At 38.8% G+C, this 27,929-nt stretch overlaps 1 protein-coding gene across 4 annotated transcripts in view; it reads right to left on the bottom strand.

Moving 5' to 3' along the window:
* Positions 1-251: 251 nt before the first annotated feature.
* Positions 252-27,929, bottom strand: part of KCNMB2 (potassium calcium-activated channel subfamily M regulatory beta subunit 2) — a 302,287-nt gene continuing 274,609 nt past the window's right edge. For all 4 annotated transcript variants that reach the window (XM_086394968.1, XM_086394947.1, XM_086394957.1 and 1 more), the window contains exons 3-5: positions 19,264-19,434; positions 16,131-16,326; positions 252-1,556 (exon numbers count right to left, since the gene is read on the bottom strand). In XM_086394968.1, the coding sequence (XP_086251094.1) occupies positions 1,272-1,556; positions 16,131-16,326; positions 19,264-19,434 (652 nt within the window). In that variant the 3' untranslated portion in view covers positions 252-1,271. The remainder of the gene's footprint in view (positions 1,557-16,130; positions 16,327-19,263; positions 19,435-27,929) is intronic.

The raw sequence follows: 27,929 nt of genomic DNA, 5'->3' as shown, positions 1-27,929 counted from the left end.
AATATAGATGAGAAAGACAGATGTTTGTTCTTCTTCTTCTGATACTGATGTTAAATAAAAGATGGAATGTTTTTGTCTAAAACCAGTTCCTCATTTTCCTTCCCCCTCCCGACTCCAAACACAATGTGAATGGCAGTGTGAACAAAAGCTTCCTTTAAATCTGTTATTCAGTCCAAGTGTGTGTTAGGGAAAAATTGTGTATAAAACCTAACAACAAAAAAAGAGAATTGTAAATAGAAAAGTAAAGCATGTAGATGAGACAAATATTCTCTGCTATAATTTTAAAATCCCAGTGGGGTATACTTGTCAGAAAGAGAGACTACATACTCATTAATTTAAACATGAATTCTCAAAAGCAACATTCTAACATGTTAATTTGCCATGATAGATTTATCCATTGAAACCAGTCCACCAGTCTTGACCAGCAAGTAAGATCTTAATTCTAACAGTTCAGTTGAAATGGAATAAAGATTTTCACACAAATATCTTAGTAACACAGACTTTCCTGGATTGTATTCAACATTGTCAGTTCACAGGTAATGAAACTCCTGGTAAATGTTAGCTTCTCACACAGTAGCAGGGTCTTACATGGAAAAGGGCTCTGTTCATTTTCTATTAAATCACAGGAAGAGATTATAGAATTGGTTAATGAAAACAGCTTATTTTTTGGAAATCAGTTAAAAAATCTAAAGTTATGAGTACAAAGTAATAAAAGAAAAAAATAGCTGCTGGGAATCCCCTCTTCTTTACAGTGATATGGTAGAAATACAAAGAAAACGCACAACATCCTTTAGTTAGGAAATCTGGTCCCTTCGCTTGCTACAGGGCTCAGTTTAGAGTGAGGAAAGAAAAAATATTTTTGGCTGCAGCTTTAGTAAACAATGAATGACAAAAAATATTGCAGAAATATCAAGAGATCTGACAACTCTGAGCACAGATCTTGTCCCATTGATATTGCCTATGTTCCTCCATGAAGCTTGGCAAATAAATAACTGAGCCCGATTTTGGCAGAAGGAGAGAAGGAAGTACTAGTTTCAGCATTGAACCAAGATTAAGAAAAAACCCAACCAACAAAAAACAGTTATTTCTTTTCCTGAATAATAAAGACATCATGTTTGCATATAGAACAGCTTTTGCATTATTGCTCTACGTATAAGAATATATTAAAGAACTCATAACAGACTACACATTACAAACTTAAGGTTCTTTGGTGAAGAATGAAAGAAAACAGTATTTGAGCTTTAAAGAAAATGATCTCATCCACTTTGATTTTATCTGTTGATCCGCTGGATCCTTTCACAGAGCAGGGAAAGATACTGTGTGAGTTTCACCATGGCAACAATTGCCACACCCCCAGCCATCATACATGTTGGCCAAAAGAGTGAATGGAACAGCACGTTGGAACTGTAGAGTTTGGTTAGGATGACACTCTTCTGGTTTCCTTCCGGGTCAGAGTAGCAGGAGAAGTGTTGGTACTTCCTGAAGTTTTCCATGACAACATTCACCAGGGACATGGATTCTTCAAAATTTTTTCCACACTTAGGTATATAGGAGCACTGTGGAAAATGAGATAAACTGTCACCAGAAAATACTGTGTGTGTGTGTGTGTGTGTGTATCTGGTACGAGGAGGGGTGTAGAGGCCAACTTAATGATCTGTGAAATAAGCATGATTTTTTAAAAAATATATATATTCAAACTAGTGCCTCCAGAAACTCTGAGAACTCACACACTGATTAAAACAATGCTTTAAGGTATTTGACCAAGATGTACTTTGATAGCTCATTCATATAGTTTAAATATTGATTAAAATCAAATAACTCAAGTGGATTCATTTTGCCACAGCTAAGCATGGTGTTATTCTCCAATGAATATACTTTTCCACAGAATAGAGTGTCAGCCTTTCATCATATCTGTCCACAACTGTCCATGTAATATCAAAAGCTGCCAGTTCTCTCAGGGAAAGTAGTTTACTCTTGTCTTTTTTGGCTTGGCTTGATTATTTGCAGTCAAATCACCTTGGCCAAGAAGACAACTATACCCCTGATGAGTTGCTAAAAACGAATCTTGGAAAGTGTAGGGATATTGAATAGTTGAAGAGCTGTGATAAATAGTTCATGCCTAGTTAGCACTGACAAAGTAAATTTTTCCATAAAGCACTGACAAATAAAGCAGAATTAATTCAATTTACTCTTAAACTAGCACTCATCTAAGAATTTAAAGTATCTTTTCTTTGATCTTTTCACCTATTATCATTCTTGCTGTCTCCTATATGCCTCTCTTTTTTTCCTACGTACCTATATCCTTTGATTTCTTTCTTTGTATCTCTCTTTCCCTTTTCTGCCCTGTCCCCTCCTGATGATATTTCCCCCCTCTTTTCCCTCTTCCTGTTCTTTCTCTTTCTCTCTCTCTCTTTTTCTCTTTCTCCTCTCTCTCCCTCTTCTCTGGGTACAGATGGAATTAAGGAACTTTGTAGTTTTTCTTATTATTTATAGATATGTTTTTGCATATATTTTCCTAAATTAAAAAGCATACTGAGTGAAATAAGTCAGAGAAGGACAAATATTGTATGATATTGCTTATATGTGGAATCTAAAAAATGGTATAAACGAACTGATTTATAAAACAGAAATAAAGTTACAGATGTAGGAAACCATGGGGACTGAAATATATACACTACTATATAGAAAACAGATAACTTATAAGGACCTACTATATAGCACAGGGAACTCTACTCAAGACTCTATAAGGATGTATTAGGAATAGAACCTTAAAAAAGAGTAGATACATGTATAACTCATTCACTTTACCATACAACAGAAAGTAATACAACAGTGTAAATCAACTATACTCCAATTAAAAAAAAAAAAAGCAGTCTTTGAGGAGATGAAATCTCGGTGACCCTCTTCCTTGGTCTGTAAATGAGCAGTGAAAAAACTGATATAATGATGAATCTATTTTTTAAAAAAAGTTAGGAAAAAAGTGATTTAAGTCACTTCTCTGGGACATACGTGGGCCTTAGTCAAGTCTTTACCCTCTTTATGATAAAAAAGGGTTTTTATTGCCTCCCAATAGGAAAAAAATTCCTATTCCTTGTTATATGCATTATCAAATGGTTAATTTAATTGATTTATCTGAATTAAGATGGTTAGTGACAAGATTGCTGATGAACTGGTTATTTTAATGTGAATTAGAAAACTATGCTGCATCATTAAAACACTGTTATTCTCTGTTGAAAATTGTCATACTACACTGAATTCATGAAAAAAAAACCCATATATCTTACTGATATTACCAGTTTATAAGATGTGATTTAAATATTGACAACATGACTTTTACAGTCTCACTGGCACTCCTAGGATTGTACAGTACTGTACACAACTCATAGGACTGTAAAAAGAGACACAGATGAGATGAGCTGTTGGTGAACTTCGAGGGACACTGATGGAAGCTTTGGGGTAGGATTCTGGAATTCCAGACACCAATTTAGACTTGTATATTTCACGGAAAGGAAATATAAAAGAAATGGAATGAGTTTTGCTAATGGAGTATGTTTGAATGACTCTTTTCCCCGATTCCCTGGTGGCTCAGAAGTTAAAGCATCTTCCTGGAATGCGGGAGACCTGGGTTGGATCCCTGGGTCGGGATAGATCCCCTGGAGAAGGAAATGGCAACCCACTCCAGTACTCTTACCTGGAGAATCCCATGGAGGGAGGAGCCTGGTGGGCTACAGTCCATGGGGTCACAAAGAGTCGACACGCTCTGAGCAACTTCACTTTCACTTTCATTTCCCCCCCATTTAGTGGGTATTCTGGCACCTCAATTTTTTTACTGTGCAATAATTATTAGATTATTTCTCTATAAACATCAGGAAGATTCTGCAATTAGTTAAGAAAGGAGAATGTGCATACTGATATTCATTGTAAACAAGGCTTAATGTTCTCATACAAGGGCTGGTTGATAATTTCAGATTTAATCAGCAAAGAATAAATGTGAGTACACTCATAAATGTGAGTACTGCAGAGACCTGGTGCTAGCACAACATTAAGGGTCTGAAAGTGTCCCCAAGAAAGCAGAATTTCTCAGCGAGTTATAACTTGGTATAAAAATTGGCCTATGACTGCTGTGAAACAAATTTTCTACCAGTTGGATGCTTTCTGGATCAAAAGGGTTTAAAATAATAAGGGGATACCTTTATATTTTTCCTTCTTTAGAGCTGCCCAGATCATGTCTATAATTTTTTTTAATGCTTTGATTCGGAAAGCGTTAAAAAAATTTAAAGACATTTGTGGTTGAATTAAAAATGAGCCACTTTAGAATATAAATGCATCAGGCTTCTTTATATTTTGGCACCAAGAGAGTTTATAGTAGTAGTTTTAGTGGCTAACAGTACTAAGTTATTGAAATGATTTCAATAAAAATGGCATTCCATTAAAAATAGAGTTTTTTTCATTTCTTATGTTCTTGTGAATTGATTTGACTTTAAAATTTATTTGGATAAATGTTTATCAGCCAATGACAATAATTTTGTCACTACATAAGATTCTTCCAGATACAATGAGATATAAATTATTTTTGAGACCATTTAGCAAGGCTGTAATAGAGAAGTTGCTTTATTAAAGTTTGAAGTCATCAAGGTCTCAAATGCATGAGTTTGGACTAGCCAGATGAGGCGTGTCCCATATGGTTGGATGTGGGTCCTCATGGCCAGTGGCACTTAGAAATGCAGCTCCACATTATTAGTGGAGAAAAGATTCCTCTGCTCTTGTGCTTTTAGCTTTTTCTAACCATGCCACTCTCCACCTTTCAACACACATAAATTGCCTCACACTAGACTAATATTATCCCTGGAAATTCTACCATATGTCAATAATTCATTTGCTTTTATTATTGGTGAGACATTTTGTGCTTGTGAATGTATGAGGTAGTATAACAAGCCCCTGACATGTCATCAGGAGATCTGGTTACTGTGTTACTGTTTTTCTATAACCAAGTTACTTGGCTTGTTGATTCCTCAGAATCAACTTCTTTATATATATATAATATGGTTATATTATATATATAATATATACATTAAGCTATTAATGTTATATATAATTAATTAATGTTATATATAATTAATAATTGTATATATTGATGCCAGGAGGCTTCCTGGCAGGGGTGTGTGAGGGTTAAATTATGAACATGCATAAAGCCTCAATAAGTTTTTACTAATAAATTTTTTATTGAAATGTCCCATTTGTTTGTATGATCTATAAAGTCTTTAACTACATGCTCCATACTAAAGAACAAAAACTTTAAGGATGGTAAAATGACTACAGGAACAGACTTGTTTGGTAACTCTTGTCACGTGTTCCTTGTTTTTGTGTCCAAAGAGATCTGATGTTATGCTACACCCTACATTAGGATTCTAGATTTCTGCTTCAAAGTATAGCCATGTGTTTGTTTCTAAGACTGGTATGAATTTGGGGTAAGGATTTAGGGATCTTATGATTTCATCATTTATGTGATTAGTTTGGAGTATGTAGAATGCATTTCAACAAATGAAAATTTGAGTAAGTGATCTACGCTTAGTTGGAAAAATGTAATGTAGATTGAAAAGATAAAAATCCTGGAGTTCTTAAATCATTCTTTTTTGATGGAAAGTGTGGTCTAGGAAAAATTTTATTTTAGAGTGCATGATACATAACATAAAGGAACATAGGAATAATAATTTTATATATAAGACACTTGCAGAATACACAGAAGAACTATACAAAAAAGATCTTCATGACCCAGATAATCATGATGGTGTGATCACTCATCTAGAGCCAGACATCCTAGAATGTAAAGTCAAGTGGGCCTTAGGAAGCATCACTATAAACAAAGCTAGTGGAGGTGATGGAATCCCAGTAGAGCTATTTCAAATCCTGAAAGATGATGCTGTGAAAGTGCTGCACTCAATATGCTAGCAAATTTGGAAAACTCAGCAGTGGCCACAGAACTGGAAAAAGTCAGTTTTCATTCCATCCCAAAGAAAGGCAATGCCAAAGAATGCTCAAACTACCGCATGAACTCCTTATTGCCAAATTCAGACTTATATTGAAGAAAGTAGGGAAAACCACTAGACCATTCAGGTATGACCTAAATCAAATCCCTTATGATTATACAGTGGAAGTGAGAAATAGATTTAAGGGACTAGATCTGATAGATAGAGTGCCTGATGAACTATGGATGGAGGTTCGTAGCATTGTACAGGAGACAGGGATCAAGACCATCCCCATGGAAAAGAAATGCAAAAAAGCAAAATGGCTGTCTGGGGAGGCCTTACAAATAGCTGTGAAAAGAAGAGAAGCAAAAAGCAAAGGAGAAAAGGAAAGATATAAGCATCTGAATGCAGAGGTCCCAAGAATAGCAAGAAGAGATAAGAAAGCCTTCCTCAGCGATCAATGCAAAGAAATAGAGGAAAACAACAGAATGGGAAAGACTAGAGATCTCTTCAAGAAAATTAAAGATACCAAGGGAACATTTCATGCAAAGATGGGCTCAATAAAGGACAGAAATGGTAGGGACCTAACAGAAGCAGAAGATATTAAGAAGAGGTGGCAAGAATACACAGAAGAACTGTACAAAATAGATCTTCACGACCCAGATAATCACGATGGTGTGATCACTCACCTAGAGCCAAATATCCTGGAATGTGAAGTCAAGTGGGTCTTAGAAAGCATCACTACGAACAAAGCTAGTGGAGGTGATGGAATTCCAGTTGAGCTGGTCCCATCACTTCATGGGAAATAGATGGGGAAACAGTGGAAACAGTGTCAGACTTTATTTTTGGGGGCTCCAAAATCACTGCAGATGGTGATTGCAGCCATGAAATTAAAAGACGCTTACTCCTTGGAAGGAAAGTTATGACCAACCTAGACAGCATATTCAAAAGCAGAGACATTGCTTTGCCAACAAAGGTCTGTCTAGTCAAGGCTATGGTTTTTCCAGTAGTCATGTATGGATGTGAGAGTTGGACTGTGAAGAAAGCTGAGCACCGAAGAATTGATGCTTTTGAACTGTGTTGTTGGGGAAGACTCTTGAGAGTCCTTTTGACTGCAAGGAGATCCAACCACTCCATTCTAAAGGAAATAGGTCCTGGGATTTCTTTGGAAGGAATGATGCTAAAGCTGAAGCTCCAGTACTTTGGCTACCTCATGTGAAGAGTTGACTCATTGGAAAAGACTCTGATGCTGGGAGGGATTGGGGGCAGGAGGAGAAGGGGACAACAGAGGATGAGATGGTTGGATGGCATCACCAACTTAATGGGCATGAGTTGAGTAAACTCTGGAGTTGGTGATGGGCAGAGAGGCCTGGCATGCTGCAGTCCATGGGGTTGCAAAGAGTCAGACATGACTGAGCAACTGAACTGAACTGAAGACACTTGCACACCACTTAAAATTTGTTTATATATATATATATTTTTTCTTTCTTTCTTTTTCTTTTTTCCTTTAACATGGCTATAGGCCCTTCTTTTGTGCCTAACATATGACTACAGAGGGGCTTCCCTGGTAGCTTACGTGGTGAAGAAATTTCAAGCAATGCCAAGAGACCTGGGTTTGATCCCTCGGATGGGAAAGTCCCCTGGAAAAGGGAACAGATAGGCACTCCAGTATTCTTGCCTAGAGAATTTGATGGAAAGAGGAGCCTGTTGGGCTACAGTCCATGGGATTGCAAAGAGTTGGAAACAACTGAGCAACTAACACTATGACTATAGAAACCTAGCAAAACTCTGAGGCAGCCATTCGGGGAAGATTTAGACTCATCTTTCTTCTCAATCCTGAATTCTGTTAATAAACTTTTGTACTTTCCCCGATCTCTTAAATTCTCTTTAGTATTGAAAATACAGAGATGGCCCCACAGCATGACCTTTCGTCTTCCAGCTGAGGAAACCTGGGTCCTGTCACCTTCTTCTGACTGTCCTTTCCCTTCCAACAAAGATCCAGCAACTGCATCTCCTCTCCCGTTCTTTGGAAAAGAACTGAAAGTTTTTGTTTCTTAGCCTCCCTTCCAGAATCTTTCACATGGATAGAGTTATTTTTATTCTTGTGATGGACAGAAGTTTTGAGACAGTACCTGTTGGGTGTTTGCTTAGACATGCTTCACTAGGCAAGTGTGAAGCAAAAAGTGACAGGCCTTCAACCCAAAAATAAAAGCCATGGGGATGAGTGTGGGCAGTAAGAGGGGGATGTTTGGCTGGACAACCTCACTGGTCAGCCTCCTTTCCTTTATGACAGTAGGAAGGGAGCTGTCAATTCTCAAGATCACCTAAGGGAAAGGGTTTGTTCTCCATTTGTTCTTTTATTAAAAAGGCAGTGTCTTATTTCAGAGAGGAGTTAAGTTTAATGAAATCTAATGAATACTTTTTGAGTACCTCTAAAGTACCAGGTTGCATGCTGGGCATAGGCATGAAAAACATCAGCAATTTGAAACAGATCATTAGAGAGAAATAGGACAAAGCTGGGAGGAATGAAATGGGACAACAATGAGGCTGAAAAGGCTCTCAGTAAAAACTCTACACTTTGCAGAAAGGGACGTGAAAGTGAAAGTCATTCAGTCGTCTCTGTCTCTTTTGGATCCCATGGACTGTAGGCCACCAGGCTCCTCCATCCATCAAATTCTCCAGGCAAGAATACTGGAGTGGGTAGACATTGCCTTCTCCAAGGGATCTTCACAGCCCAGGGATTGAACCTGGGTCTCCTGCATTGCAGGCAGACTCTTTACCCTCTGAGCCACTAAGGGAGACTCTACACTTCACCGAGGCGGGCCACAAATTTGCTCTCAGAACTCTGTGGTATCTATGGCATGCTAGTTCACAATGTCTGTGAGATATACACAAAAGTATTGCTCGTGTGAAACATAAATATTCTTGGTTCTGAAGTCAGATAGGACTTCTTCAGTGTCCTCAAACAATGAGTGCTGTATACATGTTTATTAAGCATACATGGTGTGCCAGGCTTTGTGTTCTGTGCTGGAGAAGGGGACATAATCCCTACGTTAAAAGGATGTAGAGATGCCCAACTGTCTGTCTTGGAGCACTCTAGCCCACAGGGATATTCTGAACTTTTGAGTTCTTTGAACTCTAGTGATGGACAGAGGAGATGAGAGAGTAAACTGGGATGTTATTTTCATTCCCATTTGAGACTTTTAAAAAAGTGAATCTCACAAAATCTAGTGTAGAGTTTAAGTTTGCATTTGTAGTATCTGCTTGATTTTGGCAAGTGGGACTGTTTGAAATGTTTCACAGAGGAGAGGAAAACAGTATTCACAGTCTGCTATGTGATATGGTTTCCTGCAGCATTGAGACACAGGTCCCTCAAGAGAGGTTTTCCTTTTCTGTGTTTCCCAGGGCTTTCACATTTGTTATGGCATTTCTGCTTGCTGTGGAGTAGACGGGAAGCTTAAAAGACCCAGGAAATTCACTAATGAAATAGGAGCCATGTGGAGCCTCAGGATGAGTCAGGAACCACAGTAGATTGAACCGGGGAGCGTTCAGGTCCATGATGTGTTCAATTAGGCCTTGAGAAAGTCAGATATCAAGTCTGACCTTGCCCTTCACCCTGGTCCTGTTTCTCAGCAATGGAAAGAATTAGGTTCATTTTCCAGGTTTTTCTTCTTGATGTTCAGTGCAAGCTGTTTGTGGTAACATTCTTCCCTCCATTTCTGCATAAAGATGCCCTTAGCTGTGCAACAATTCACTTTTGGTGAGTAGTGACTAAATTTGGTCAATCACAGAATCATTTCTGAATCTATGGTACACAGGCAGTTTCAGCAAATATCCAATAAATATTCCTAAGTTTAAGGTCCTAATTATGGGGATGTTGTATGTCAAAATTCCAGGTACATTTCCCCCCTCTCTTTGCAGGGTGCACATCTGTCTAATATCCATTCTGTGTAAACTGGTGTTGAATATACAATTTTGTCCCTGTGGAACACAGATAGTTCTATTCCTTGCTCATGGCCTTTTACCTGATCCTAAACACCTCTTGACATATGATGGGATGGCGTGGATTCTCACCTATTCACTAAAATATACCATCAGAAGGGTAAATATTTCATAGAATTTATAATTTTTAAAGCTCTTATCTGTACTCTCTCAAGAGAATGTGCTGTTTTGCTTTTTAAGAGATATCATGTTGAGGTAAAGAGATTTAGTTTTAATTTAGACCTAAGTTGTGAATGTGTGACTTTGCGAAAATTATTTCATTTTCTGAGTTCACCTTCATTTTGTGAAGTGATGATAGTAGTGGTATCTAATATGTGGGATTGCTGCTGCATTTAACAAGTGAGTTCATATAAAATATTTAGCCTTATACAGTGCCTGGCATATTGTAAGCTCTTGATAAAATATGGCTATTATTACTTTAGGAGTAGGGTTTTAGTTAGGATTAAATAAGATGATTTTTGTAAAGTTCTCAGCATAGTGCTGGCACATAGTATATGATAGACACTTAATAAATGTGGGTCCCTCTTTTTCTCTCATTTAGATTCTCAACCTCACTTTATTTTCTTCCCTTTTATCCTTATCCTACTAAATGCTGTGCAGAGGAACTCAGTGCTTACAAGCTTTGATTAAAATTTTAGAATCTCCCAGCATTCAAGATAAAAGCTAAACGAAATTGAAAACAGTGGTTCTGGCACTGTTTGGAGAGTTTTAGTTGTCACACATGGAGGAGGATGATACTAGTCTTCTAGCGGGTAAAAGCCAGGAATGCTGCTAAACGTCCTACAACCTACAAATCAGGTCTCCACCCTTCTCTCAGAGACAGCAAAGTAATATTCCACCCTAGATGTTAGTAGTCCTGAGGTTGAAAAATTCTGGTCCAAATATGTATACTCTCTGCATGTGGGGAAACCAGAAGGCTTCAGAGTGGGTGACAAAATGAGGGGTGATGTTGAGTTTGGAGCTTTAAATAATTGGCTAATTCATAAAGTTATTCTCCACTCAGAATAGCTGTCTTCCTTATTATAATTATATTATATACATATATATATAGATATATGTATAAAATATGGTATTGTGCTTGTGTGTGTGCTAAGCTGCTTCAGTTGTGTCTGACTCTTTGCAACCCTATGGACCCTAAAGTAGCCCTCCAGGCTCCTCTGTCCATGGGATTTCCCAGCAAGAATACTGGAGTGGGTTGCCATTTCCTTCTCCATGGGATCTTCCTGACCCAGGGATAGAATCCCCGTCTCTTACGTCTCCTGCATTGGCAGGTGGATTCTTTACCACTAGTGCCACCTGGGAAGCCCATATAGTATTATACTACATATCAAAAATGGATATATTTTCTGGTTTTGCACAAAAATTCATTTGAAATATTCTCTTAAATCAGATGGGCACTTTGGGGGATCCCTGGTAGGTAAACAAAGTTTTAACCTCTCAAAGGAGATCAGCATTGAGAAGTTTGACAACCACAGTGAATCTATGATCCCAGTGGCAGCCTCGTTGCCAGGAGAGGCAGGGGCCCTTGAACCTTCTTGCAGCTCCTAGAGATTGTTAGTCAGTCAGTTGCTCCACCAGAGCATGCCAGCTTATCAGCTTAAGCAGCTTCAGTTGTACTAGTGACAAGAGGTTGGTCACTGGGCTTAAAAGCTAAAGAAAAAGAATATATGAGAGAGTGTGAAAATTTAAAAATAAAATCCTTTTGAATCTCATTCTATAAAGAAGCAGAAAGCTTGACTGATATCTCTTTGCCTCCTGTTGTCTCAAATCAAACATTTTCAGTAGTGTGCTTTATGTATCAGTAAAACCATGCCCATTCCTTGGTAACTATAGGAAAGGTTACTATTTTTGGTGAGCTTGGGGAATAGTAATAGGAAGGAAAGGTGAAGATGGAGAATATTTTAATTTCCTCCTCAGGAATATTCTTTATGTTTCTCATGCTACCTTAAGATCATGGTTTAGTGACCTTTTGACATGGTAGTAACTGTATTTTCAAAGTACGTATTATACTTCTAATTAAAGGCAGAGGACAGCTAACCAGAGAGTGAAGAATCACTGGGCCAAGAAGGTGAGCCTACTGTTTGGTGTTACCTTTCCCCTTGGAGTGTCTGTTGATTCTAAAAGGGACTGAGATCCCAGAGGGCTGGATGGAATTGTTGATAGCCTTGTAGAGCTAGGGGTAGGAATTATCATTACAGCCTATCAAATGTGGGCCCATATTCACTTGGGTTGGGACAGTTCAAGGCAGCATCCTAGGAGTGATGGTCAACCTGAAGAAGATAGGTCCTCACAGGGACTTCAGCTCAAACTTGAATATTTCAGTTGTTGTAGTCAGAATGAGGTGATCATGATTTGTAGGTAGGGGCCTTGCAAAAGCAAATGGAAATAAGTTTTGGAAAAGATGAGATCATGACATCAAACTAGGCTTAAAATTGTTTTTATAAATATTTTTTCAGATATGATATCTGACATCTAATAAAAAATAGCCAGACATTACAATGCAGCATGAAAACAATCAAGAAACAAAAAATAGAAGAGGCCCATAGGGTCTTCAGATTTCTTGAAGTTATCAAAATAAACTTTAAAATAACTACAATTTTACTTTTAATATTGAAGAATTTAAAAGACAAAAATTAGAATATTGCAGAAAACTAGAAAGTGTAAAATAAGATTGAAACAGGTATTCTAGAAATGAAAAATACAGTGAGAGAAATTAAGAGCTCAATGGATTATGGGTTTAATGATAGATTTGTCAGAGCTGAGGAAAGAATTGCAAATCAGAAGATAGGTCAATATCTAGAAAGAAGCACAGAGAGACAAAAGGAGGGAAAAACTAAAGAGACAGGAAGTTATACAGGGGATATAATGAGAATGCCTAACATGGTCCATTGGAGTCTAAAAAGGAGAAGCAGGAAAGAATGAGAGCAGAGGAAATATTGATGAGATAATGACTGAAGACCCCCTAAAATTGTCAAAGAACATCAAGGAACAGCAGGAGAGGCCCTTGGAACACTAAGCAGGCAAGATAGAAATAAGTGTTCACTTTGGCACATAATAGTAGTTCAACTGTGAAGAATTAGAGAAAATAATCTTTAAACCAGACCAAGATTACCTTCAAAGAAGTAGCAATTAGACTGAGAGCTGATTTCCAAATAGTTATAATTCTTACCAGAAGACAATGGAATGTTTTCAATGTACAGAAACAAAAAAACAGCCAACTTAGAATTATATACTCAATGAATAGAAACTTTGAGAATGAAACAAAAATATTTTCAGACAAATGAATACTTTCAGAGATTTCTTTAGAGAAGATATTGTACTAAATATTAAAGAATGTTCTTCAGGAAGTAGAAAAAAATGATCCAGACAGAAGACCAAAGATAAAAGAAGGAATGAAGAAGACACATCTAAATAGATAACTAAGATATATAAAAGCTGGAGAAGGCAATAGCAACCCCCTCCAGGACTCTTGCCTGGAAAATCCCATGGACGGAGGAGCCTGGTGGGCTGCAGTCCATGGGGTCACAAAGAGTCGGACTTGACTGAGTGACTTCACTTTCACTTTTCACTTTCATGCACTGGAGAAGGAAATGGCAACCCACTCCAGTGTTCTTGCCTGGAGAATCCCAGGGACGGGGGAGCCTGGTGGGCTGCCGTCTATGGGGTCACACAGAGTCGGACACAACTGAAGCGACTTAGCAGCAGCAGCATATACAAAAGCAATATAATATCTACATGGGCTTAAGGTACATATAGAATAAAAATGATAATATGTAACTTGAAAAGAGAATAAATGAAGGTAAAATGTTTTAATAGCCTTGATTAGTCAAGATTTCAAGTTGTAATGACTAAACATTAAAAGAACAGTAATAGAACAGATAACTTCCAAGAAAATCAAGGGGAAAATGGAATCATAAAAATAATCCAGTGAGGAAAGGGTGGTCTTTTCATAAACGGACTTGGGCAAATGATTGTCCATATGAATAAAAAGAAAATCTAGAAACTTGACTCTTGCATGAAAATCAATTCCAGGCAGATTGTACTCAAAATGTGAAAGAAAAAAAAATAACATTTCTAGAAGATAATTTGGGAGAATGGCTTCATGACTTCTGGATAGGTAAAGACTTTTTAAACAGACAGCAGGACAGTCAAACGATTGGGAAAAAAAAAGAAAAGGAAAGAAAGAAACAGGAAGAGAAAGAAGAAAGAAAGGAAAAAAGAAAAGAAAAATAAATATTGACAAGGACAAGATTTGGTTGCACTAAAATTAGAAATTTCTTTCATTCAAATACATCATTAAGAGAGAGAGTGAAAAGACATTTCATATCCAGAGAAGATATTTGCAACACAACAATCAAGGAAAGTTTGCATCTAGATTTAAATAATTCCTATAATGAGTACTAAGAAGAAACAATCCAATGGAATCAATTCAATAGAAAACAAGGGACTTGAACAGACATTGTACAAAAAAAGATATTCAAAATGCCAATAAATGAATGAGAAGGTGCTTTCTGATGGCGTTAGTCATCAGAACTGTAAGGTTCTGATTTCCTGCAGTGCAGGACATGTTTTATTTCTTTGCTTTCATAGTAATTCCTTAGAGGATCTCTATAGGTGCTTAAGCTGCACTTTGTCATTTCTTGCATGTCTCACAGTTAAAAACAAGGTAAATAAACTAAACGATGACCTAGTATCATGCTGACGGCAGACAAAATACTGGTTCTAAAATTTTAGCGGAGACTTTCTATGGTAGTTTCACTCCCAGTTTATAGCTTACATATTGCATTCACAGGGCTGTACTAATAAAACATCAAGACAAGAAAATGGAAATATGTTTCAGTTTTTCATGTCTATTCAGTTTTGGCCAATTTTCAATTTCTTGGAGATTTGAGAATTTTATAAGTATCCATAATTACAGGTCAGTTTTTATTTAAAAACTTGACTTGAGGGATCTCGAAAAACATATTTTGTGGGAGAACTAGCTATGTATATTTGTAGAATAGGATTAAGACTGGTATTGTTTGTGTTCTTTTCCACAAATGAAATCAGAGCTGACCTTGTGTCTTCAGAGATATTTGCAAGAATTCTTTTAAGTTAATGTAACCAAAAGGCAAGGGTTTCCTTATTTGTGTTAATATATCAGAAAGCAAATCCTATGTTCTAGTACCATGCTCCACAGCTATTGAGTTTTTTCAATACATATAATCTGTATCATTTAACTGCTGATAATTGTAGAGTTTTTACAAGAAAGACTAGAGTTGTGAGAGTTGTATCCTGGTGACGAGGGCCAATTGTCCTATTAGAGAATGGCATCAGGTTGTCTTGGCATATGAAAATACTGCTGCCATAAATCGAAAACACAATGTATTTAACTTAAAATTGATAATGGCAGGTTGATTCTGCTGACACTTTACTGGTTATCCCAGACCTTTTAAATGCAAGTTTTATTTGCAGCTTTAATGCAGAGATACTAAACATTTAACAGGTGCATTTGAATATATTAGTGCTGGAAAATTCAGCCTCGATGAACCTAACATATATGAAGAAATAGGCACAGGCACACATACTGTGACCATGGATTGAAGGTCTTGCCTGTGCTTTGCTGGGCACTCTCTGTACTCTCTTCTCATTCTCACAATGACCTTGCAAGATGGTCATTGTTATTACCTTTTTAGAGAAGAAGATACTGGGGCTCAGAGAGGTTAAGTTACATCTCCAAGACCATAGAACTAAGTGACAATGACCTTGGGAAAGCAAAATACAATTTAACTCCATGGTTCCCAGGTATATGACAAATACCTGTTGGGTTTTTGTTTTTTTTTTTGGCTTATATAACTCTGATTAAGCTTCACATTTGCTTTGAAAAATTTAATCTATTTGTGTATCAATAAGGATATGATGTTTACCCTTCTAAATGGATGTAAAGGCTAAACCTTCACTGCTACACAATGGGGACTGGTTTGACCATGACTTGCACAGAAAATAAATGTTTCTCAAGCAAGGGTCAAGTAGTGCAATGAACTCTGTGACTGGATGAGGCAAGGTCGACTTTGTAGTGGCATGTTTGCTTTGAAACGCTGGCACAGAGGAACTACAGAGAGAGATGAACTGGTGTGGAGCTACATGAGGGTGAATGAGATGCAGTGTGTGCCAAGCTCCTACCTTCTGATTGATTTTTATTGTCTCTTCTGTGTGGTAGAGAAGGAGCTTTTCACCGGAAGAAGTCAGGTTAACATACACCTGTAGGCAGGGATACTGAGAGAGTTTCCAGCAGTCCGGACCACAACTGAAGGAGCAGTTAAATGTTTCTGTGATGGATGCATTCAGCAAGGTGCACTGAGCCTCCTCGGTCCATACACTACATAGAGAGGAGAAGAGTAAGCACACATGCTAAGGGCACAGAAACTGGAAGCAGAGGAGATCACTTGTCAGTTCCTTGACCTGAAGAATCTTCCAAATCTATAATACAACCTACTTGTAACGTGTATGCCTTTGCATAGAGCAGCTTTGTCAAAGTGAGAGTTGCTCAGTCATGTCCAACTCTTTGCAACCCGATGGACTATACAGTCCATAGAATTGTCCAGGTCAGAATCTGGAGTGGGTAGCCTTTCCCTTCTCCAGAGGATCTTCCCAACCCAGGGATTGAACCCAGGTCTCCCACATTGCAGGCGGATTCTTTACCAGCTGAGCCACAAGCTAACTACAATATAAACATAGATAAATTTTGCCTGGCATCTGAGAACTTTTCCAATGATTTCTATCAAATATAGTATCATCTTTTCCAATGCTTGATTTAAATTAGATTTTTTTCCTTATAAAATTCACCAGTAAGGGTAAGGCAGCATCTTTTTACATCAGAGCCTGTACCCACCCTGCATTTCTACGTTGTAACCTGCTTCCTGTCATGCCTTGGTCCTCGCCTCACAATGCCTGTCTACTTTGCAGGCAGAGAAGATGTAAGGGAGAAGGGGAGGAGAGATGAAGGAAAGGTGGAGGGGCTTAAGGTCTGGTGCGATAGGTGAAAGGGCAATGATGCATTTCTTTAAGGTCTTCCTAAAAATGGAGAAAAGATAACTTCACCTTTTGATTATACCAAGAGCCATCAGTTATTGTACCCCTTTCATCCTAATTGATGCTTTACATACATTGTCTTTTTTGTCTTATATGTTGGATATGAAATTCTTTTAAAGGAGAGTGAATTGACGGTCAGAGAAGTCAAATGCATGCAAAGACACATAGCTCCTAGGTGGTGGAAATTGTGACTCCATCCAGTCCTGTATTTCTCTAAAGCCCAGGCCCATTGTGTGGTACTGCACTGCTCCCCCACAGTGGAAAAGAGGCTATTATATGAGCTTAGTGGATTCCTATCCATGTCCTGAGACCTCTCAGTTAGAAAGATTAAACAAACAAACGAAGAAAACCCCTCGAGCTGCCCATTGGTCAGCTTTTCATTCTAAACTATTTATAATTTTGTGATCAAGAGTAATAATTGTGATTAGGAAGTAATGTACCCCGAATCGATGTTTCACTTCTGGATATAAACTGATTACCAGAGTGATTAGAAAATAGCATGTTTCTTTGCAGATTAATAGCTCTTCTTTTTGCTGGACATGTGTTAATAAGGCTCCCTTTTCATGTCCAATTTTGTACAGAGCCAGGATTCAAGCCCTGACCCCCTCTGGTGTGGCAAATTTTCTGGGGACTTGAGTGGTCAGATTTTGCTTATACAAGGAAGAAAAAAAAAGTCTTAGATGGTGCTAAGCATTTGTGAGTATTGGAAAACGGTTTTGGAATCAGTGAACTCTGTGGCCAGAGGCATCCATGCCTTCACTGAGAAGGAGTAGAGCTGAAAGCATCAGAGAAAGAGTAGAGCAGCCATAAATGGGAAAGATGACGCCTTAATTTTAGCAAATTACTGTGTTTCAACTAGATTTGCTTCTAAAATGAAAGTATTAATTTAAGTGGGGAAATGAATGCCACAAAATGGTTTGATTCTCTTTTGGATTGAAACCTCAGTTTTTCATTTGAAAGGGCCTCATTTCTTTAAACTGAAGCGTCATGAGACTTTCTTGATTAGTTAAGCAATGCTGGGCTTTCCCATGCTCAGAGTGTCCAATATGGACAACAGCTAGAAACACTGGGGAGTTTCATGGCTTACTAAGGAGGAACACACGTGCCAACTCAGTGTTTGTCTCTATCTGTTTGGTAAACCCAGGGGAAATACTTAAATAAGAAAAGTTCAAAATCTGTTATTTTAGAAAGTGCAAAGAACACCAGATTTGAGCTCCTTGCGATAATGTAGAGGGGTGGGATGAGGTGGGAGGTGGGAGGGAGATTTTAGAGGGAGGGGACGTATGTATACCTATGGCTGATTCATGTTGATATATGGCAGAAATCAACACAATATTGTAAAGCAATTATCCCCCAATAAAACTAGATTATTAATTTTGAAAAAGTGCATAGCAGTGTTTTTCAGCCTGTTAGAATCACCTGGGGAACTTTAAAAGTTACTGGTGACTGGGTCCCACTCCAGACCAATTAAATCTGACATTATGGAATGATGGTGGTGGGGCCTGGGTGTCAATATTTTAAAAAGATTCTCAGGAAGTTGAAATGTGCAGCTGAGAACTGCTAGTGTGTGGGGTGATGGAAGAGAGGGCTGTGGAGGAAAAGGAACGCGGGTGGAGAATGGACAGAGGTGTTAAGAGCCAAGAACAGGGATTCTGAAATTAACAGGATGTAGGTTTGAACCTTGGCTCTTCCTGCCAAATACTAAAGCTGGCTCACTAGTAAAGAATCCGCCTGCTAATGCTAGAGACCTGGGTTTGATCCCTGGGTTAGGAATATCCCCTGGAGAAGGAAATGACCATCCACTTCAGTATTCTAGCCTGAGAAGTCCCATGGACAGAGGAACCTGGCGGGCTCCAGTCCATGGGGTTGTAAGAATTGGACATGACTTAGTGACTGAACAACAATAATGACACTGCATATTAGATCTTTCTTGAACCTCAATTTTGCTAATTTTATGAGTATATATATACTTACCTTATAGAATAGTTGTGAAAATTTAAAAAGTAATGTACGGCAAGTCCCTGGCACATAGTAGGTGGTTTACACATAGAGCTATTTTTATCGTTATTATTAGACAACTTCATTGACAGTAGTATGTGCCAGGCACTGCTCTAAGTGGTTCATAGCAAAGAAGGTAAGAAAGAGGACCTCGGAATTGGTAAGCTGTGTGGGAGGATGGAGAAGGAAGACAAAAGACAGCATCCCAAGCACCCAGGGGTGTTACCTCTGCATGTATGAGCGCAGGAGTGTGATTCCCAGCAGAAAGTACATCATGATGGAGCACACCATCATGGCCAGTCCCAGGAGAATGGCCCGGTCCTCTCCTGCTTTCAGTGCTGTGACAGTTTTCCTTTTGTCCAGGAGGTCGTGGTCCCTGATTTTTTGGTAAATATTTCTGAGGTTGAAAATAATACAGTTTTACATGAAGTTCACAGTTAGTCACTACAGCCCTAAAGAATAAGTCTCTGCACAGGCCTTCCCAAGGCAGAGAGATCGAGAGGGGCCCTCCAAACCTGCCTGAGTGCAGTTGGACCCCAGCACGTGACCACTGCATCCCAACACATACACACGCCCAACCCTGAGCAGAAACAAGTCTCCCATCTTTACTTGGGGTGTATGTCTAGCTGTCAATACTTTTTCTTTTTTCTAAGTCTGAAGAAAGAAAGCAGTGCCCTCAGTTGTTTAGATAATGCTTTGGGTTTGTTTCCTTTGCCAACCCCCAGCTGATCATCACTGATCTTTCTATAGCCCTAATACCTAATGGAACATTACTTCAAATAAATGGCAACATATATCAGGAAACTATCAAATTAATGTTTTACTTTCCCTCGGTAGTAATAGACAGAATTTAGTCTGGTTAACATTCTTAAGCATAGGGTTGCTTAGAGCTCTGTTGACTTGAGATTTGTTAGAAATGTGGAGATGTCCAGTGGTGACCCAGCCTTCTTTTCTTGTATGGTAAACATTTAAGCAAGTTTACAAAAATGTCAGTCAGATCAAGGCCAGACTCCAAAAGTTTGGATAGTTTTATTACTATCTGTAAAATTTTTCAATGATTAAAAAAACAAAACAGATTGGAGTCACTGTCTCCTAGTTCAAAACCTGATTTCATGGCTTACTAGCTGTGTGAGCTCTACAACTTCCTTATTCTTTCTAATTCCTAGTTCCTTGAAAAGTGGATATAATGTGTAACTACACTGTTATGGTTAAATAAGATGACATAAGTAGGTGGAGAATGACTGACTTGAAGTATTTAACAAGTGTTCCCATATAAAAATGGTGTGGGGAGCTACAGCTTTATGACATGGACATCAGAACATCCCAAACTGCTGTTTTCTCCAAAGAATTCCTAAAAGACAGAATGGCAAAGGAGTGAATGAAGTAAAAAGCTTCTTAGTGGAGGGTTGAATTTGAAACTAGGTCTGAAGGAGAAGGCAGAAAAGAAGTGAAAAATTGCTGGAGGTGCTGGCTGGTGGGAGAGAGATGGGAAAAGTATAGGTAGGAAGGCAGGGATTCTGGGAAGGCAGGAGAGCAAGGAGCCATGGGGATCTTCTCCGGTTTCTGTTTTGAGAAGGGAGCTTTGGATTTTAGGGTGCAGGACTGAGTTTGGTGGGGGAGTGGCCAGTTTTCAGGGCCCGGGAATAGAGAGGAGGACAGATAGAATGATGAAAATGAAGGAAAAAACTCTTATGCCATTTTTATTTTAATCCTCAGATGAAAAGTCAACATGCATGAGACAGACTTCAGATTTTCCTTTCAAATTTTCATGACAAGTCACTCTGCTTGCTTGAAAAAGAACTAGAATCCAATGTGGAACTTTGCAGAGGAGGAAAGAGATATCTGTTATTTGTATAATTGTATGTATATTTGGGGCTTCTATTCAGCTTCATGCTCCAGGATGGCCTTACTGGAGTTAACAGCAGGCATACATTCTGGTGGCATGTTCATTCTGGGCTGGTTGTTAAGATATTTTGATTCCCTGCAGAAGGGTGAGAGCACCCACATAGCATGTTTCCAAAAGTGTTTAATGAAGAGTATATATTAATTTTCTTTGGTGGCTTAGATAGTAAACAATCTGCCTGCAATTCAGGAGACCTGGGTTTGATCTCTGGGTTAGGAAGATCCCCTGGAGAAGGAAATGGCAACCCACCCAAGTATTCTTGCCTGGAGAATCCCATGGGGTGGCAAAGAGTCAGACACGATTGAGTGACTAACACACACACATATCAATCTGGTTACTGAAGTAAAAAATTAATCAATTAGCTTATTGTCATTATTATTTAAAAGTTTTCTTCATGATATAGTTTATACAAATTTTTTCCTCGAGGAGCGGGTCCTTTGTAGTAGGAGGATCATAGCTGAATAGAGGCCTTTGTTCCTCATCTTTTCATGGCCATGCCTTCCCAGCTCCTCCCTACTCTCAGTCACTCTTGGCCATTCTTTCTCCTCATCGAGTGGATGAGGAAGAAGCTCTGAGAGCCTGTCATTTTCATTACTCTCCAGCTCCCAAGCCCAGTGCTTCTGGACAAGCTGGTTTGCCCTGCCTCTGACTTCCACAGACTGGCCACCACCCATTCCCTAAGTTTCCCCATTCTTTTCTGAGATTTTATTTGGAAAATATAAGATTTATATGAAAGCTCTTAAACTTTATTCTCTATGAACCTGAATAAAAAAAAATCAGTGCCCATTCATCTAAAGCCAGACTTAGAAACAAGAAAAGGCCGTCTGAATGGCTTCAAAGACCTGCTGTAAAATAATAAACTGATGTTACTTCCCTGTTGTTATTTATCAACATGTATTTAATTCTAATGACTATACTGAGATTTGAATTTCTTGCAGGTGGAAGCCAGAAAGGAGGAAGCACAGTCTCAGATACAGAATAGTAGGCTGTTCCACTGCATCACTTATGCCAGTCTATACCCATAAAAAGACGCAGAGTAATCAGTCAGTTCTCTCACTAGAACAAGAAGCATATAAAAATGATTCAAATGGGTAATTTAAAAACAAATCACAATTTGGAAATAGTTAACAAATGTTCTTCACATGCTTTGGAATGTGTAGAGAAGAGGGAAAATGATTGGTTTCCACGCAGGCTAAACACATCTGGGAAATCAGGATATTATTCAGCAAAATGAACCTGGGTGAGTGAGATAGGACATACTCATGAAATTCATCAGTAAGTGATAATTGAATTAATGGGTAAGTTAAAGGATGAATGAATGATTTGAAGCAATAGAAAATACATAGTCCACAAACTTATTTTGAGTGCTAGTAATCTCTAGTTTCTGGGCATGTGGCCCTTACCCAATAGGAAGACCGACATGAAAAAAAAAAAAATCAACACAGGGTAGTAAACTCAGTGCCAGAGCCATTCACAGAGTGAGTGTAGAAGAGGAATAATTTTCCCAGCCTGAGGGATGAGGACAGGGAGCAAGGATTGAGGTCAGGGAAGCCTTGCTGGAGGAGAAATACCTTAAACAGAATATTCAAGATTGAATCAGAGTTAACCCAATGAGACATGAAGCCAAGGGCATTTCAGACAGAAGAAGTCACATGAACAAAGGATGGAGATTTACAACTACTTGCTGACTGCAAGAAACCATACCAGTTTTACCATTAGTAGGATGAGTGTGGGACAGTGAAAATGGGGCAAGTAATTTTGGAAAGGTAGTAGGTTATGAAGAGCTTTTGTAGCCCATTTAAGGAGCTTGGCTTTTACCCTTTAATTAATGGGAAGCTGGTAGAGGGTGACATGACAGAATTGAGTTTCAGAATGATCACTCTGGCTGAAGAGTGGAGATTAGATTAAAGACAGAACCAGACTTAAATCAGAAAAAAGAATTAGGGCATTGTTACTGCAGTGCTGGCAAAGGTTGATGAGGGCACGATGTAGGAATCAGGTGGGAGAGATGGAGAGAAAAGGATGTATGGAGAAATATCTACGAGACAAAACTTTAGGACTTGGTGACTGATAAAATATAGGGGATGACGAGGAAGTGAAAAAAAGGGTATAGTTTAGATTTATGCTCAAGAACTTGGCTTGAGTGACTGGGGAAATGGTAGAGGGTGTTACAGCAGGGGTCCTTATTTCCCTGTTCTTCAGGATTCCAAAGAGGGGACTTTTGTTGCCTTGGCTAAGAAGGGAGAGGCTGATTGTTCATTTATAGATTTTCTCCCTGACAGACATAGTGTCCTGAGTTCAGGTGAGGAGTGACTGATCTGATTGGTGAGATAAATGAGATCCTGACTGTCAGAGGCCCTGTCTACCTTTTGTTGGTTTGAAGATCACTGTTTATTGATCTTGTGGCATAATCCTTTCCCTATCCTCTTGCACTTGCCTTTGTTCAGGCCTGGTATAAGCGGCCTTCTATAAGCCCCAGGTTGGGGAGGGAGTGCCCACTGTCTGAGACTAAGTGGGTTAGTGAGGTGCCCCTCCCATGCCGAGTTGTCTTCAGAGCTGGGGGAAGGAACATGATGTTATATTTTGGGTATCAGGCCTAAACATCATGCTTCATACAAGGAAGCCTTGTATACTGGTTGTTACTCTGCCACTATGGGGGCTTCCCAGGAGGCTCAGCAGTAAAGAATCCGCCTGCAATGCAGGAGCTGCAGGAGACATGGGTTTGATCCCTGGGTTGGGAAGATTCCCTGGAGAAGGGAATAGCAACCCGCTCCACTACTCTTGCCTGGAGAATGCCATGGACAGGGGAGCCTGGTGGGCTACAGTCCATAGGGTTGCACAGAGTTGGACACGACTGAAGTGACTTAGCATACACGCACACACTGCCACGACTAACAGAGTGGATGATTCATCTCTCTTTGACCCTTTGTGTCTATTCTCTGTGAATCTACTTACGAGGGGGTTGGGGGAGAAATAAGAGAAGGTTAGTATAGTTCACTGAAGTAGACCTCTAAGGAGGAATGATGAGTATGGGGCACAACTACAAAATCAGTTTCAAATATGAGGGATATGCAACAGCAGGTACAGAGCAGGAATTTGAATTTGTTAGTCTGAAGGAAATCTAGCCTTGATATGTCCTGGAAAAGCAGTATATTTAAGCTCTGTTGGAGCAGTTGTGGCTTCATGGTTCATCCTGAACCATGAATAAATATGGTGAATACAAAGCAACACTTAAACGTGTTTGCAACAATGAATAGCACGTATGTGCAGTCTTTTCTACATATATATGGAGCATCCTGCCCAAATCCTTTGGGAGAATGTGAGTTATTCGTAAAACTACAAGGCCAATTCAAGTATAATAAAATATTTTGCATATAAATTTTGATTGTCCAATAAAGCTATATTTTTACCCCAAGAAAAAGTCGACACAATACGATTTTATTTCAAGTTCCATATTTTACTAGAAGCTTAAAGTCTGATGTTATTCCTATGATTTGTATTATTCCTATGATTCATAAGCAAATTATTTATGAGGCTGTACATTTACAAACTTGGACATAAAATGTGAAATGTGCAAAAATTTTTTTTCTCATTGGGCTTACCCATTTAAATTCAGATTACCTTGGTATTTAGCCTGCAGGAAGAAAACTTCAGGTTAAGGTAGGGTAAAGGTTTGTCAACATTTTAGTCTTCATAAGATGAAACATTTTCTGCCAAGTTCTGGGAATACAAAGTGAATAAGATGTCCTGAGGGAGTTGGGTGAGACCCAATCATTACAATGCATCATAAGGAGACTTATTATAGTGAGTACAGAAGGGAAGCAAGTCAACATGCTAGGGGCCAGTTTGATGAAGTTTTGGTTATTGAATGGCTGATGTACAAGATTAGCCCATTTGCCAGTTTATTGAAGGATTACTTTGCTAAATGAATAATTTGCCCACTTAATCACAGATTTGAAAAAGACTTATTTTAACGAGCATTGTTTTAAGTATAGTAAATTGATATGAGTATATTTTCTTATGAATATTTTTAAATGATATTTTAAAAGTACATTCAATTATATTCTTCTTATGAATATGTTCTTTTCAACAGTATTTTAAGATCTGTTTGATTTTTTTTTAAAGCTAAGTAAGTTTCCTAGGGAGGTTTATTCTCTTTATAAACATATTCTTATGAATATATTCATAGATGTATCTTTTGGAATCTGTGTATGAATATATTCTTCTAATATAGCAAAAATGTAGCATTTCACTTGGGAACCTTTCCATGTATAATGATTTTTTTTTTCAAGTCCTTTTTAGAGTCATTTGCTGTTTTGCTAACATTTTAGCATCACTGAAATTCTTGTGGCAAGTTTCACATTGACTACTTTGACAGATTTGGCAACTTTATCAATTAACAAAAATTTGTTTCTTTTAACTATTCATAAGAATACAGTCATTGATTTTGGTGGGAGTTTTTAATATCTTTTTCAAGTTTCTATTGTTTTATTTGTACAGTTTTATTTTGTCCTTTGGAAAAGACCCTGATGCTGGGAAAGACTGAGGGCAAGAGGAGAAGGGGGAGACAGAGGATGAGATGATTGGATGGTATCACTGACTCAATGGACATGAGTTTGAGCAAACTCCAGGAGACAGTGAAGGACTGGGGAGCCTGGTGTGCTGCAGTTCATGGGGTTGCAAAGGGTTGGACATGACGTAGCAACTGAACAACAACAGTTTTGTCCTTATAACAAAATGTTTATCTGTCTCTGCTCTTGTCCTGTTATTGAAACAGGAGGGATCTGGATAGAGCAGGTGGGACCCTCTCCTGGGGGTAAAATGAAGAGCAGAATCAGCGTAATGCAGTCGAACTTTCTGATCCTAGAGAGAGGGAAACCCAGGGGCAGAGAGGAAAGGAAACAAAGAACACAGAGAGCAGTAGGGCATGGCTGGGTGGGGAAAGGGGAGGAAGACCAGAGAACAGGGGAGTCTGGAGGCAGAGGGTGTCTGGAACACAGACAGAAGGGCAGACAGGCAGAGAGATGGAGGGACAATGATTGTAGAGACTGAGAAACAGAGGGTCTGAAGGCCCCAAATCTGGGTTCCCTGAAGCCTTTTGGTCCCTGCTAATCCATAGAACTGTGTTTTTGGTGCATAACTAAATTTGATAAATTCACCAAAAAGGTCAATTTGCAAATGGATTAATATTTGGCAAAATGGCTATCATTGTATTGGGCATTCCTTGAACTGGGCAACTGGTGGATTGGTGATGGATTTATTGACTCAGGACTGTGATTTATGAGCATACATGTTTTGATTTATGAGCATAAATGATTTTAATTTATGTTTAATAAAACCAATGTGGCCATGACTTGGTTTAAGTGGTGATGGTTAAAGGGTCCAGTAAGAGACTGGATTAAGTCTCCAATGAGCAAACAATTGATAAGGTGAATAGTATCCAGACAGAATGTGAGAGGATAGGGTAGCTGAATGTGGTTGGATTCCAGCATCCAGTGGGTGGAGGATGACAGGTAGTGAACTCATTAGATAAGCAGGGTTCAGAGATAAAGGGTCTTATATGTCTTCTGAAGTTAGAGGAGCCACTAGAAGAATTTAGTAAGAGAGTGATATAATTAGGTTGCACTTTAGAACAAGGGTCCCCAACCTCTAGGCTGCAGACCTGAACCTCCTGTCAGATCAGCAGTGACATTAGATTAGAAATAAAGTGTACAGTAAATATAATGCACTTGAATCATCCCCAAACCATCCCCACCTTCCCAGTCCTTGGGGAAATTGTCTTCCAAGAAACCAGTCCCTGGTGCCAAAGAGGTTGGGGTCTGCTTCTTTAGAAAGATGCCTCATGTTAGTGTGGTTGACAGTTTGGGATGGTTTATACCTGGAGGCTAAGAGACTGGTTCCGAAGCTCTCCCAGCATTTCTGATGTTAGATAAACAGGAGTTGAAAAAAAAGAGGTGGTAGAGGAGACGAAAGTTTAGATCCAGACATCATTTGTATAACCATGAACTGTGGATTTTAATGAGACTCTTTAGGTTGTCAGAGAAACAAAACCTAGCTAGCGTATTAGAACTAGGAAAGGGCAAGAAGACAGGTCTGCCAAGGGTCACAAAGCAGTCAGAGAGGTGAGGGGCACAGGAAGGTGTAGGAAAGAGAAGGAAGGAAGGTGTGAATAAAGAATTATGTGTATTTGAGGGAGGCCCTTCAGAAACATAACCATAATAACCGTAATACTTAGCACACTATTTATATTTATGCCTCTCTGGCCCAGTGAATATTGAGCTGCTCAGGAGTGAGAGCCAGAATGCATTCACCTTTGTAAGCTCAGTCTCTTGCATTTATTATACTCACAAAGTATTTTCCTTTTATGTGGGCTAGAAATGGCTTCAATATGCTTAGGTTGTGAGGCAGCCAGCACAGGGAGGCTCCATGGCCAAGTGAAACCAAATAAATCAGAGAACCATGGCTAGAAGAGACTCCTGGCTTTTCTCTTCCTATCAGCACCCACTGCATTTTACTGCTAATGTATTTAGTATTCCTTCTAGAAAAATGTCAAACTTCAATGGCACTGAGAGCTTTAGTTTCCAGACTTCAAGGAAAAGTGCCTTCTGTTAGGTACTAGGAAGTGAATCTGTGGGGAAATGGATTGCTGAATGCCAGCTGAGCTGAAAGAGGCAGAGTTGCTATGTATCTCTGCTCCAGGAGCACTCGGTCTGTCATCTCATATGGTCGAGCTGGGAGTGGCAAGGGTTCAAACAGCTATTATTCTGCCTTCTGCCCGCCAAAGTCTTCTGTGTTTTTGAGATGTGTGTATAACCTCATCTTCTACTAGTTCCAGATCTCATGGTTTTTTTTTTTTCCTTTGAACTAGTAGGTATATATATATATATATATATATATGGTTCAATTTGATTAATTATTATTCTGTTTTCATTCTTTTAAAGTATATGTTCCTTTGGGAGAAATGTGCTCATGGGAACAAATGACAGTCA

The sequence above is a fragment of the Bos grunniens genome, chromosome 1 (assembly GCF_055505025.1).
Source record: "Bos grunniens cultivar Pamir isolate PY7600 chromosome 1, Bosgru_T2T1.0, whole genome shotgun sequence".
NCBI lineage: Eukaryota > Metazoa > Chordata > Mammalia > Artiodactyla > Bovidae > Bos > Bos grunniens.
The sequence above is the reverse complement of the archived record's forward strand: the minus strand, read 5'-3'. Positions and strand labels throughout refer to the sequence as shown.